This window comes from Schistocerca nitens, chromosome 4 (assembly GCF_023898315.1).
Source record: "Schistocerca nitens isolate TAMUIC-IGC-003100 chromosome 4, iqSchNite1.1, whole genome shotgun sequence".
Classification (NCBI taxonomy): domain Eukaryota; kingdom Metazoa; phylum Arthropoda; class Insecta; order Orthoptera; family Acrididae; genus Schistocerca; species Schistocerca nitens.
Genome location: NC_064617.1, coordinates 534,527,498 through 534,542,223, shown reverse-complemented (window position 1 = coordinate 534,542,223; position 14,726 = coordinate 534,527,498). Strand labels below are relative to the sequence as shown.

Below are 14,726 nucleotides of genomic sequence, written 5' to 3'. Positions count from 1 at the left end.
CACGGTACATCCAAACCGTCATCGAACCCATCGTTCTACCATTCCTAGACCGGCAAGGGAACTTGCTGTTCCAACAGGACAATGCACGTCCGCATGTATCCCGTGCCACCCAACGTGCTCTAGAAGGTGTAAGTCAACTACCCTGGCCAGCAAGATCTCCGGATCTGTCCCCCATTGAGCATGTTTGGGACTGGATGAAGCGTCGTCTCACGCGGTCTGCACGTCCAGCACGAACGCTGGTCCAACTGAGGCGCCAGGTGGAAATGGCATGGCAAGCCGTTCCACAGGACTACATCCAGCATCTCTACGATCGTCTCCATGGGAGAATAGCAGCCTGCATTGCTGCGAAAGGTGGATATACACTGTACTAGTGCCGACATTGTGCATGCTCTGTTGCCTGTGTCTATGTGCCTGTGGTTCTGTCAGTGTGATCATGTGATGTATCTGACCCCAGGAATGTGTCAATAAAGTTTCCCCTTCCTGGGACAATGAATTCACGGTGTTCTTATTTCAATTTCCAGGAGTGTATAAGAGCAAAGCACGACAAAGTGTGACATAGAACATATTGCAACTACCACATAATACGTTTATCATATGTATAAAAAGAAACATGTATTGCAGACCACTGACAGTGATTCACAAATAAAAGAAGCGAAACGCGTGTCGCAATAAACAAACTGCCTTCAATTAGTTGCATAGATGGAACATACCTTCACGAACTTGATTTAGAGATGTTGCTCCATTGCGATTTATGACACAACAACGTTGACCCACTACAACGGCATGTCCACCAGTTAACACTGGTTGCGCGCAATTGACTGATCGAATGCACATTCAGATTTAGGTTTTCGGTGATTTCCCTAAATCACTTCAGACAAATTCCTGGGTGGTTCCTTTGAAAGGGCACGGCCGATTTCCTTCCGCATCCTTCCCTAATCCGAGCTTGCACTCCATCTCTAATGACCTCATTGTTCACGGGACTTTAAACATTAATCTCCTCCTCCTTCTCGAATGCACATCTCTGGTTTGCTGTTGATAGGGCAAGCCGCCACCGTAAACATTGTGCTGATGTCGCTTATATTCCAAGAATAAATTGTCTTAGAACTTTTTTGACGGACAGTGTATGTTATTTAACCACTAAAGCGTGCTTTCCTGTTATCTCTGCAGGAGGAAGACAAACTTTTCGACAAGATCGTGCCAACAGTCTCGGCCGCACCGCAGATCCAGGTGGAGACGCCGGAAGGGACGGAGCCGCCTCAAGTGCTGGTGAAGGGGAAGCCGGCGCAAGCACCAGATGTGGACTCCAAAGTATCTAAGGCAGAAACGAAGCCAAAACTGGGTACTGAGTCGGTACTGGATGAATTGCCCGAGGTACCCTTGGCAGCCCCTGCCGAAGACACGGCGCTGGTTACACACATCACAGAGCAGGTGCAACTCTGGCGACCTGCAGGGCGGAACTCACGGCCTCCTGGTGACATTGTTGAGGGCAAGCTGTGCATACAGGTGGCACCTACCTCCAAGAAGGATGCAGATGCCCTCGGCAGTGCTCAAGCACCGACTACGCAGGATGAAACAATGTTTAAAGACGTCACGACGTCCCTTGATAAAACACCTTCAGAGCGGAGCAATTTTGCTATCAAAGATTTGCTCAAGAACAAACACCACTACGACACCGTTGATGAGCCTCTAGATGCTCGCCCAGCGACGTCTGCTGGCGCAGGACGTCCGTACGCTGCAGTGCGGAAGCTCGGCTGTACGACAGCACCGTACGGGAGCGTGGCCGATATCACTGGGCCTAAGCCAGACTTAGCTGAGAAACCAAAGTCATCAAGTAGTGCCTCCACGGGCACTGAAGAAGGGGTTCCGTCATACTCGCCAAAGCCTCTTCCCTTCGGGCCAAATGTCAACATAGAAAGGGTAACATCCGAACGTCCTAAGGAAAATGCAAAAAGCAAGCCGACAATGTTACCCATCTGGAAACCAACTTATTTGGAGTCTAAAGCTGAGAAACAGCCTACAGTAGCGAGTTCCACTGCAGACACTGGTAAAGCAACACCCGCACCTACAGCAGCTTCTAAGCCTCCTCCTTGGAAACCTGAGAAACCCCCGATAGCCTCTAGCATAATTGCAGACACAAGGAAAACTGCGTCGCTTGTCACAAAGCCTTTATTGGAACCAAACATTAAAACACGTGTCCCAGCTGCAGTACTTCCGACGGATTCCTCAAAGATTGCAGAGAGGGTGGACGCTGGCGATGACGTGCTTCAGCAGGAAGTTGGAGGATCTGTCTCTAGTCCGGCAGGTTCAACGGCCAAATCCTACAACGAGAAGTTGACCCAGAGTGTCCGGGAGGCCATCGCGGGAGGACGAGAGGAGGACACGGACGTGGAGGCTGGCCTGGTGGAGGAGGAATCTCCAGTTAGCGACGGGCTGCGGTACCGACGGCGGCGCGAGGTGCTGCTGACGGGGGAAGACGACGACGAGCTGGAGTGGCAGGACGAGCTGGAGGCCCTGGGCTGGGGGCAGGCCGGGTGGCTGGCCGAGGTGGGCGGCCGCCTCTGCGACCTCTGCGAGCGGCTCGTCGACGCCGTCGTCTGCGGCGCCAAGCGCTGCCGCCTGCTGCCCAACGAGCAGGACGTGGCGCGCGAGATGCGCCAGGGCAAGGAGAAGTTCTCGCGCATCGACACCGCCGCCCGCACAATCTGCCCTTTCTCCTTCCTCTTCCTGGTCTTCCTCTACTACACCCTCTACACCTACTACATCACGGACGAATTCCCCGTTAAGACGCACCGCATCTCTGCAAGCATCCCGAGCAGCAGAGCACGAGCATAACCGCTGTTATATCTTCGAGCTACCGACCGAGTAGAAGATTTCACTTTAGCGCACAATATTTCGACGACTGGCATAGTCATCTGGGTGCAATAAGCAGTGCTCTTGCGTGTGCTCTCAGCATGGTCCCCAATAAGACTTCGAGACTATAGCCCTGTTCGTTCTATTCCAGTTGACTGTCTTGATATTAAATTGTGATTGTACCTGAGGATAAGGCTTTATCGGTACTATAGCCAAGCAGAAGTCGAGCAGAAGTCGAGCATAAGCAACATGTACTTTTACAAAATTTTTAAGTATCTAATTACCGGTCGGCCGCTCCAAACGCGGACGTATGATAATTTCAAGTATAGAAAATGGAGAAAAGGTCAGAAATCGATCGCTGTGCTACAACAGATCTAGGTTTCAATTATTACGTGGTCCTATTCAGTGGGAAAAATTACAAAACTCGAGAATTAGGAACAAATCTTAACTGCAAACATCAGCACCACACAGTTACACACCAGATATCAGTATGTGACATTAGTCCATGGTGTCACGAAGTAAACAGTACTGGTTGATGTAGAATATACAGGAGTCCAACATGAACTGAAGCCGTTGTTTACAAGATTTGACAGGAAGAAAATGTGACGTCAGACATGTATGGTGCCCTCTATAGGAAATGGAAATGTGCGTTTGGCGTCATTAGATAGGAGGCCCCTTACGGGGGAGGTCTTATTACATTCGACGCCACATTGGGGGACCGGCGCACCGGATGGGGATGAGATGATTATGAAGACAACACCACACCCAGTCCCTGAGGGGAGAAAATCCCCGACCCAGCCGGGAACCGAACCCGGTCCCCGTAGGACGGCAATCCGTCACGCTGACCACTCAGCAATCGGGGCGGACGTGCCCTCTATTGAAATTCGTTGAATAATTAAATAATAGTGAAGTTATCTAGTTTATGCATTGAACAATAAAAATCACAAGTAGAATATAACGACAGCCCCACTTAGTCCCAGTTTGATTGAACATAATTTATATCTCTTAACCCTGTTACAATCCTTTATTTTACTTATTTGTTCATTTTTTTATGCGCCACTAGGTAGGTTCATATCTTTCGACAATGCGATGCTGCTTTGTTCCACGTGTTCATTCTTTAAGCTCAGAGCTGGCGCTAATGTACTTTTACGATCTGTATGATTCTAATTTATGCCCCAAGAGGCTAAAGCAATTTTATTGTTCTATTTTCATTCATTTATATTTTAATTAATACGGTACATTATTTTAATATTGTATTTTTCGCTGTTGAATGGAAATTTAAGTGGGCCTTCTTCCATTAGTTTGTAATCCAAAAATACATTACGTGCTCTCCTGTGCTTACTGCTACTGAGCCTGCTATATATATGGCTCCAGACACGTGATTTGGTTTCTATGGTTTAACCATTAATTGTGGATTTTGATGCTCAGTAAATTTTTAAAAATGTAACCTCACTATTATTTAATTATTCACAACTGCCTCAAAGGAGGGCAACTCACATCTCTGACGTCACACTTTCTTCTTGTTCAACTACGGCTTGAGTTCATGTTAGACTCCCGTATGTTCCCCAACATCCAATATTGTTTACTGCGTGACACTTTGGACTTTGTTACATTGTATGTAACTGTGCAGTGCTTATCTTTGCACTTACGATTCGTTGTTAATTACCTTATATTTGTTCCTGATTCTCCTATTTTGTAATATTTAACACCGAATACCTATATCTGCTGTAATAATGCAACGGATTGCTGTCCTTTTCTCCATTGTCTGTATTCAACGATTATTACGCAGTCTAATCTTACAATCTAAGCAACACAATGAGCGCGTCACACGAGCTGGAATAATCGCGTCGTCGCTCCAGTGCTGCTGGCTTTGTTGGAAGACAAATGAACACCAGGCATCTTCCCAGCTGTTATTCCTTAGTGTTAAAATGTCGTTCACGTATCATACGTCATCACCCCATTTATAAGGTGGCGACCATGCGGCACAGCAAGTATTCTGCAGTTAACATTATTGCAATTTGCTATAACCGAAGGATCAAACAAAGCTAACTCTGGCATGTGTGTTTTACACTGACAAACAATGGATCTGAGCTGCTAGCAAGAAAGTTTATAGCAACAAAATATTCCATCATCAGTTTGGAAAAAAGTGCATAATTTTGTATTTGTAATGTTCTTATTAAACTGAACATCCAAATCAATTCAATGCCATCTTAACTTACTTTATTTATCAGGTTCCGTAGACCATGCAAACCAAAGCTGATTGGTAATGGAAAAGGTAGTGCATAGGTAACAGAACGTCTATCAGAAAATTTATGAAGAGAAGAATTAAATAATTAATAGAACACTAAAAAGTGTTAGAGAATATTCACACAAATAAAACATTACAAACAGAAATTCTCAACTACCGAGAGGTACTCTTATACTGAATAGAGGAGTGTGTCACAAGGAAACATTTCGACTTGGGTTTGGACACTTAGTGTGTATCACTGAGGTTTTCTTTTTTTTTTCAGTTCTGCTGGAAGTTTTCTGAAAATTAAACGCGTACTGCACACCATTCTGTTCAGTGCTTAAAGAAACATTGTGCATATTGTTTTCCCATCTAGTGTCCACTCAAGAAATACTCCTTGCAATTAGCCTACACAGCTATTTAATGTCAAACACACTGGCACTAACTGCATCCGCTCACTAGTGATAATACCAAGCAGTGATTTATACCAAACAAAGCCTATACATTACTGTTTCAATCCACATCAGAAAGCCAAGAAAAACTTACATTTACTTATATATGACATACTATTGCAGTATATTGTGACCCACAGACTTACCTGCTACGTACATAGCACGCGAAAAAGCCTCATAAACTTTTCAACCCAGTCCCATTAATTGTGAATCAAGTTTCCAGTCGTGGATTCGTACTGCTTAGGAAATCACGAGTTCAGTGATAGCAGGTGCGGAGCTATAAATCAGTTTGCGTAATTTATTTTACTTTAGCGCGCGTTTCCAGTTATCAGCAGTTGCCTGTTTTCAGATGCCACAAACGTCTATGCCGCCAATGTTCTTCCGATAGACCTCTCCTTCCATGGCTTTGGTTATATTTCTCCCCCACGCTGTCCTCGGCCTCCTTCGGCTCCTTTTCCCTGGCGGAGATCAGTTGAGCAGAGACACTGCGGCCATCGTTGTTCTTCCATCCGTCGGACGTGTCCATACCATCTCAGGGCTTGAATATCAGTCCTATCTGTAAGTGGTTCCACCGCATCCAACTGCGTTCCTACATATTCATTCCTCCGTATATCCACACGGGTCGCTCTCATGCTTCGCAGTAATCCGTACATTTCCACAGCCTCAATTTTCCCGCTTTGCTTCTCGTTCAGTGTCCAACACTCTGAGCCATATGTCATAATGCTTTTAACCACATCAAGTAGCACGATTTTCTTTATTCGTCTGGATATGCGCCGACTCCAAAAGATACCATTTAATGTTCTAATAGGCACCGTCCCTCGACCTATCATGTGGAATATGTCCACGTCACACTGCCCAGTATTATCGATTGGTGACCCCAGAACCTTGAATAGTTCCCTATTTCTTACCCGGCCAACCTCAAAATTCCAATAACATTCTGTCTAATCCAATTGTCTGTTAGTCCCCGTTGTATATAAGTATGCATTAACTTTGTCACTTGATACATGGTATCCAGAGCCATAAATACTTGATCGTTGTCAAACAGTAATGAAAGTAAACTTTGATGCTGTACTGTCTCACGCAAATTTATGCACTATCTGTTCCAGTAATCAGAAACAACTAATTACAACTTAAATAAACTTTCTGACATAGAACGTCCGTGTCCTAATCCTTTACGTATCTCAAAACCTTCAGATATATGACAATCCTGCGATACAACAACTAGCGCAACCTTTTCCAGTCTGTTCTTTACAATACTACTGGACAATCTGTTCACCGAAGCCATTACAATTATTCCCCTGTAATTAGTCGAATCTATTCTGCCCCATTTCTTATAGGGTTTGTAGTGTAGTAATGTATGATAGCCTCCATTCTTGTTGTACTTCATCTCGTTGAACCGTTTATTAAAAATAGTTATTAGTCTGCTACTGCCGGCCGGTGTGGCCGTGCGGTTCTACGCGCTTCAGTCTGGAACCGCGTGACCGCTACGGTCGCCGGTTCGAATCCTGCCTCGGGCATGGATGTGTGTGATGTCCTTAGGTTAGTTAGGTTTAAGTAGTCCTAACTTCTAGGGGACTGATGACCACAGATGTTAAGTCCCATAGTGCTCAGAGCCATTTGAACCATTTAGTCTGCTACTGCTTTTGCTCCTCCGTACCTCAATAATTCCATTACTACACCTCCAGGGCCGGCTGTCTTCCCATTTTTTTTAATTTTTGAAGTCCCTGATAAACTTGATTATCAGGCATCTCTTCCACAGGATAAATTCCCACTTCATTCTGCTCTGCTCGAAAATCGTCGCCATCCGTTGTGAGAAGATTTTTAAAATGTGTCTTCCACTCAGAAATGGCAATCGTTATAGCTCCTCTTCTAATTTTAGCAGGAGCTCCACCTTGACGTATAAATCTCCAAGTCCCTGATACCCTGTTGTATTCAACGTAATGTTCTGCGTCGGCACATCTCTTCTCCCTGACTCCTCTTTAGCTCGGATAACTTTCTTTTTACGACTCTCTTAATTGTGTTGTAGTGGTCTCTAACTTCCTGCCATTTGGAACTTAACCGCTCCTGGTAAACAGCCTTCTTTTCTTCAGTCGTTTCGCTTAAGGCCTGAGCCATCCACTCAGCTCCCCTCCCTCCCCCTCCTTCATTCCTCAGTAGCTCCCGGTAAACACCACTTTAAATCCCCATATAGCGATGTTGTGGTTCCCTCCTTATACAGTCTGAGATTCTGCTGATACATTAAAATCAGGTTTCCCAGTCAATTGTACCCACCGATGGCTCGCCTGAGTAGAGGACCATCGAATGGATCAGTTTTCTTGTTTACCAACCAATTATTTGAGAAAATTCATAAGATGGGAAAAATTTGTAGAAGTTCGAGGCCGTTACTTTCAGATTCAAGCTGCAGCCATGACGACGTGCAAGGACACTAGTTTCTCTCACGTTTGGAGAACTGGCGCTACCACAGTGTCAACAACCTGAGCACCGGGAAGCTGAGCTGACCTTCCTGCCGAGACCAGGTAGGAACCGTTTGAGCTGCCACCCACAGTCGTATAGTCTGTAGGGTACTTTTGGTGTCAGAGGAGGCTCACTCCTGTTCTAATTACGGAGAAATATTCTCCCAACCTCATTCTCGTTACAATGTTTGATCGGCTTCACTATATTATTAGTAGTAGCGTGGCAGTTGTCACCACTTTGTTATACACGTTTTGACTTACATTGCTTTGTAAGCAGCGATGCATAGAATCAATTAGTTTTAGTCAATATGGGTCGCAATAGAACACTCATGGCAACTGCGGCCGCAAGAGGCAAATACGCTGTTCGGACAGCGAGCAACAATCATTACGTTTCCACGAACGCCCAGGCGGTTAGTTAGTTACTAACATTTTCCATGGATAATTTTGCACGATAGATCGTAATGATGTGCAACGAGTCATTATACATTCAAATTGTATATATATATATATATATATATATATATATATATATATATATATATATATATATATATATATATATAGGGTGTTTCAAAAATGACCGGTATATTTGAAACGGCAATAAAAACTAAACGAGCAGCGATAGAAATACACCGTTTGTTGCAATATGCTTGGGACAACAGTACATTTTCAGGCGGACAAATTTTCGAAATTACAGTAGTTACAATTTTCAACAACAGATGGCGCTGCAAGTGATGTGAAAGATATAGAAGACAACGCAGTCTGTGGGTGCGCCATTCTGTACGTCGTCTTTCTGCTGTAAGCGTGTGCTGTTCACAACGTGCAAGTGTGCTGTAGACAACATGGTTTATTCCTTAGAACAGAGGATTTTTCTGGTGTTGGAATTCCACCGCCTAGAACACAGTGTTGTTGCAACAAGACGAAGTTTTCAACGGAGGTTTAATGTAACCAAAGGACCGAAAAGCGATACAATAAAGGATCTGTTTGAAAAATTTCAACGGACTGGGAACGTGACGGATGAACGTGCTGGAAAGGTAGGGCGACCGCGTACGGCAACCACAGAGGGCAACGCGCAGCTAGTGCAGCAGGTGATCCAACAGCGGCCTCGGGTTTCCGTTCGCCGTGTTGCAGCTGCGGTCCAAATGACGCCAACGTCCACCTATCGTCTCATGCGCCAGAGTTTACACCTCTGTCCATACAAAATTCAAACGCGGCAACCCCTAGGCGCCGCTAGCATTGCTGCACGAGAGACATTCGCTAACGATATAGTGCACAGGATTGATGACGGCGATATGCATGTGGGCAGCATTTGGTTTACTGACGAAGCTTATTTTTACCTGGACGGCTTCGTCAATAAACAGAACTGGCGCATATGGGGAACCGAAAAGCCCCATGTTGCAGTCCCATCGTCCCTGCATCCTCAAAAAGTACTGGTCTGGGCCGCCATTTCTTCCAAAGGAATCATTGGCCCATTTTTCAGATCCGAAACGATTACTGCATCACGCTATCTGGACATTCTTCGTGAATTTGTGGCGGTACAAACTGCCTTAGACGACACTGCGAACACCTCGTGGTTTATGCAAGATGGTGCCCGGCCACATCGCACGGCCGACGTCTTTAATTTCCTGAATGAATATTTCGATGATCGTGTGATTGCTTTGGGCTTTCCGAAACATACGGGAGGCGGCATGGATTGGCCTCCCTATTCGCCAGACATGAACCCCTGTGACTTCTTTCTGTGGGGACACTTGAAAGACCAGGTGTACCGCCAGAATCCAGAAACAATTGAACAGCTGAAGCAGTACATCTCATCTGCATGTGAAGCCATTCCGCCAGACACGTTGTCAAAGGTTTCGGGTAATTTCATTCAGAGACTACGCCATATTATTGCTACGCATGGTGGATATGTGGAAAATATCGTACTATAGAGTTTCCCAGACCGCAGCGCCATCTGTTGTTGAAAATTGTAACTACTGTAATTTCGAAAGTTTGTCTGCCTGAAAATGTACTGTTGTCCCAAGCATATTGCAACAAACGGTGTATTTCTATCGCTGCTCTTTTAGTTTTTATTGTCGTTTCAAATATACCGGTCATTTTTGAAACATCCTATATATAGGGTGTCCCATCTATCTTGTCCACCCAAAATATCTCTGGAACAATAACAGCTATTGGAAAACGACTTTCACCGGTATCAATGTAGGGCTGGGGCCCATCAAGGTACATATTTGGAAACATTCTAAGACGAAAGCATATGTGTTTTTTAACACAAACTTATGTTTTTTTTTTAAATGGACCTCCTATATTTTGTCTGCAGCAATCCATAGCATGACAAAGCACATACACAATGGCGTTGATTGCATCGCAATATTCCCATTACTTCCCGAGATATTAAGACGCGAAGTTGACGCTTGAAACACCCGACATGCGCTGCTAGCGCACGCCCTGAGGCTCAGGCGTGAACCCCATGCTGCCCGTAATCGCGATGTGATTGACATGCGTAATCACACTTCCATACTTATCAAGAGGTCCGAAACGAATAATACGGTCTGCTCCCATCCTGCATTAACGTCGTACATTCCAGCAGGTATTTATCCCATAGGCTAGGGGTGATGCGGTTCTGTAACATATTTGTGTACCGCAACGTTAGTCACAAAGTTAACTTCGCTTATCGTTAATCCGTTACGAAAGCATATGTGTTTTTTAACACAAACTTATGTTTTTTTAAATGGACCTCCTATATTTTGTCTGCAGCAATCCATAGCATGACAAAGCATATACACAAATATATATATATATATATATATATATATATATATATATATATATATATATAAAGAAAGAAAAAGATATACAGATGTGAGTTAGTAATTCCTACCCACCAGCCTTCACTCATTACAATAATAGAAATTCTTCTAAGGAATAGAAGGCGTTTTCAAGGAGAGACTTTCTTGAGTTGTTATAAAATTTTACTTTGCTGTCTGTCAGACATATCACTGGGTAAGTGATCAAAAATTTTTGTTGCAGCATTGTGCACCTTTTTTGTGCTAAAAACAACTTTAGTATGAAGCAATCAATGTCTTCTCGTATTGTAATTCTGTACCTCAGCGTTGGATTATTTACAACAAACTTCAAGAGGGAGTAAATATACTGTGAAGCAGTAGTCAGAATGCCAAACTCCTTAAGCAGATGCCTACAAGATCGTGAGTGAACACTACATATTATTCTCGTAGCACATTCTTGTACAATGAAGACTTTTTTTCTTAAAGATGAGTTACCCCAGAACATTATTCCGTATGACATTAGCGAGTGAAAGTAAGCAAAATATGTCAGCTGTTACGTTATTCCATACTTGTTCTTGCCGAAAGATACATTTCTCTTTCCCTTTCACAAGGTACTTTAATCTTTCTAGTGATACGTGGTTTCTTACCTGGCTGTTTAGTGTCCTTTCGTACTAGCTTATGCAGAAAGCTATTTTCAAAGAACGATATAAATTTATCATGGAATAGATTAAATTTTCATGTTAGCATTTGGTTCAGTATAAATGTCATCTTCTGTAAACTATTCTTAAAAACATTTATCCCGGAGTCATTAATTATTCTACCTCATTTCCACTGAGGAGTATGCATACTGTAAGCCGCTATGGTATTTATCCCAATTAAGTATGCATCATGACGAGGGAGAGCATTTGTTACTGGGTAAACAGTTTTTTTTCTTCCTTTGAGCTTTATCAAAGAAAACATTTCAATAAGGTTGTACGTCTTTATCCATCTGTGTTTGAAAGTTAATTACTGAGACTAAACTCTAGGATCCCAGTAAGGTTTCCAGATCATTTTTCCTATCAGAATCCTTTAGAAAATTTACACTGAAATCACCACAGACTATTAACTGCTTGCTGCTGTCTGACAGATAGAACAGTAAGGAATCCAGATTTCTCATAAATAGTACAAAATTTCCCAGTGAGGATCTGTGTACAGCTACAATTAAAAGTGAACTATTTTTCAGCATTAATCCACAGTCACACACTTCTATGTGCTGATCACTACAAAATATACTTGCCTCAATGTTTCTGAACTTCTGTTCTATCTTAACCTATGTAACAATTCCTTTTCCTGTGTTATTTCTGAATGAGTAAGCTTCAATAGTGTAATCTTTTACATGCAACTTGTCTAACCCTGTAGTTATTTGGTGCTCAGACAGGCACAGGCTCTTTCCAGGGCTCTCTACATTTCCCAAACAGACAAGAAGCTCTGCTACCTTACTACTCTTACTACTCAATCCCTTAATATTTTGGTGAAATAGCTAACCTTACTTTTCTGAGCCTTATTAAGCATTCTGTGGGGCTCTACTGTTATTTTCACTTCTTTCAAAACAGGGTGCCTGAATCCTGATTCTAACCTTAGAAAGGTGCACCTCTGACACCAGTAACCACAGGCATCTTGCTATGAGTGATGGTGTTCCCCTGTATATTATCTGCGAGAATCTCAGCCAGCCTATATTTTCCGCTGATATTCAGGTGTAGGCCATGTCTAATATATCACCACCTCCCAACTGTGGAAACAGGCTCTGCACTCATATGAGATTTCGCTCCAGTCAGCAGCAGCCTGATCAACTCAGTGTTCACAGCATTATTGACCCAGAGCTGCTTATGGCGCTGCAGGGCCTCCACAAAACTCAGATATGTGTGTGTAGTTGCTACTCTTATTTCATCCAGGGCACCTCTAATGCAGTAATTACCGTTCTAAGCCTGGCTGTTCCCTACTCCACCAACTATAAGAACCTGATCCTCCTTGGTAAAACCTTTGCAGCAATTACCTATATCGTCTGTAACCTGGCTAAGGCTAGCACTTGGATCCACAGTACTTGTGACCTGGTACACTGTCCCTAATTTGTGGTGATCCATCTGGCCCACACCCCTACCATGACTATTGCCTAGCAGCATGACTCTCTTCTTCCTGCTCTCTTTCGGTACCGACCTACATTGAATTTCTTTGCTAGAAGTCTGCTGCACCCTGCTGTGACCTACAGCTGGAAGAGGCTCTTCCCCTCCTGCTTCAGGTAACAAGCCAAATTTATTGGATAGTATTAGCTCAAATGTGGATGAAGTTGAAGAGCTGTTCTCCTTTCGCCCATTGCTTGTTACCTTCACCCAGTTCCCCCTTCAGCCTAACTAGTTCATCTACGTCTACATCTACATATACATGGATACTCTACAAATCACATTTAAGAGCCTCGCAGAGGGTTCATCGAACCACCTTCACAATTCTTTATTATTCCAATCTCGTATAGCTCGCAGAAAGAACGAACACCTATATCTTTCCGTGCGAGCTCTGATTTTCCTGCCCTTCTGTGAACTTTTTCGACGTACTCCGTCAATTCTGTCTGGTAAGGATCCCGCACAGTAGTATCCTAAAAGAGGATTGGCAAGTGTAGTGTAGGCAGTTTCCTTAATAGATCTGTTACATTTTCTAAGTGTCCTGCCAGTAAAACGCAGTCTTTGGTTAGCTTTCCCTGCAACCTTTTCTATGTGTTCCTTCCAATTAAAGTTGTTCGTAATTGTAATTATCAGGTATTTAGTTGAATTTAAGGCCTGTAGATTTGACTTATTTACCGTGTGACCGAAGTTTAACGGATTCCTTTCAGCTCTCATGTGAATGACCTAACACTTTTCATTACTTAGGCCAATTTTCGCACCATACAGGTAATTTATTTAAATCGTTTTGCAATTTGATTTGATCTTCTGATTACTTTAGTAGTCGATAAACGGCAGCGCCTCTGCAAGCAGTCTAAGACGGCTGTTCAGATTTTCTCCCAAATCGTTTATATAGATAAGGAACAGCAAAGGGCCTGTAACACTACCTTGGGGAACGCCAGAAATCACTTCTGTTTTACTCGATGACTTTCCGTCAGTTACTACGAACTGTGACCTCTGTAACAGAAAACACGAATCCAGTTACATAGCTCAGACGATATTCCATAAGCACGCAATTTCACTACTGTCAAAAAGCCTTCTGGAAATCCAAAAATATGGAATCAATTTGAAATCCCTTGTCAATAGCACTCAACACTCCGTCATATAATTCAGCCCTGAGGGCACAAATCTTTGCCTCGTGCTCAGCTAGTCTCTTGTCTTCTTTGCAGAGCCTACAGTTCCGTGGGAGAGCCTCGCGAGTTCCCCCTTCAGTTCCCCTCTACTTCACAGCCGTGAAGTTCCAACGTACAGTCGACACATACCACTCTTTCTTTATCCTACGGCAACATCCATACTTATCACACATTGCAACACAGTTTACTCGCTTCAAAATACAATTAAATCACTTAACACGTTTCACAGTACACAAATTTTCGTTACTTTGGAGCAGCAAATGTTAGGCCTAGATGTTAGCGCTTCAGGTGTATGATATAAAGTAAAAAGTTATTTATTTCCGCTTGCAACAAAAACTCGCTCAACTGCAGTATCCGTTGAATTATCTTAATCACAACCGACTGTAACTTTGTTACACGCAAACGGAACGTAAACAACCGACAAGTACGAAAGATTTTAAATCAAACAAATTAAGATTTATGCTATTTTCCGGAAATATAAACTTAACAGTGAATGGACACCCCCAAATCAAATTGTTTAAAGAGAAACAGAACAATTAAGAGGGATTCTATTAGTTAATTGTGCCAAAGCGTAAACAAATATACTATTACAACCCACCACACGATATTTTTCCGGCAAGGTTGATCATGCTACCTCTGTCT

General features: G+C 43.3%; 1 protein-coding gene across 3 annotated transcripts in view; it reads left to right on the top strand.

Annotated features, from left to right (window-relative positions):
• Positions 1-5,048, top strand: part of LOC126251967 (uncharacterized) — a 241,164-nt gene extending 236,116 nt beyond the window's left edge. For all 3 annotated transcript variants that reach the window (XM_049952732.1, XM_049952733.1, XM_049952731.1), the window contains one exon: positions 1,168-5,048. In XM_049952732.1, coding sequence (XP_049808689.1) covers positions 1,168-2,832 — 1,665 coding nt within the window. In that variant the 3' untranslated portion in view covers positions 2,833-5,048. The remainder of the gene's footprint in view (positions 1-1,167) is intronic.
• The last annotated feature ends 9,678 nt before the right edge of the window (positions 5,049-14,726 follow it).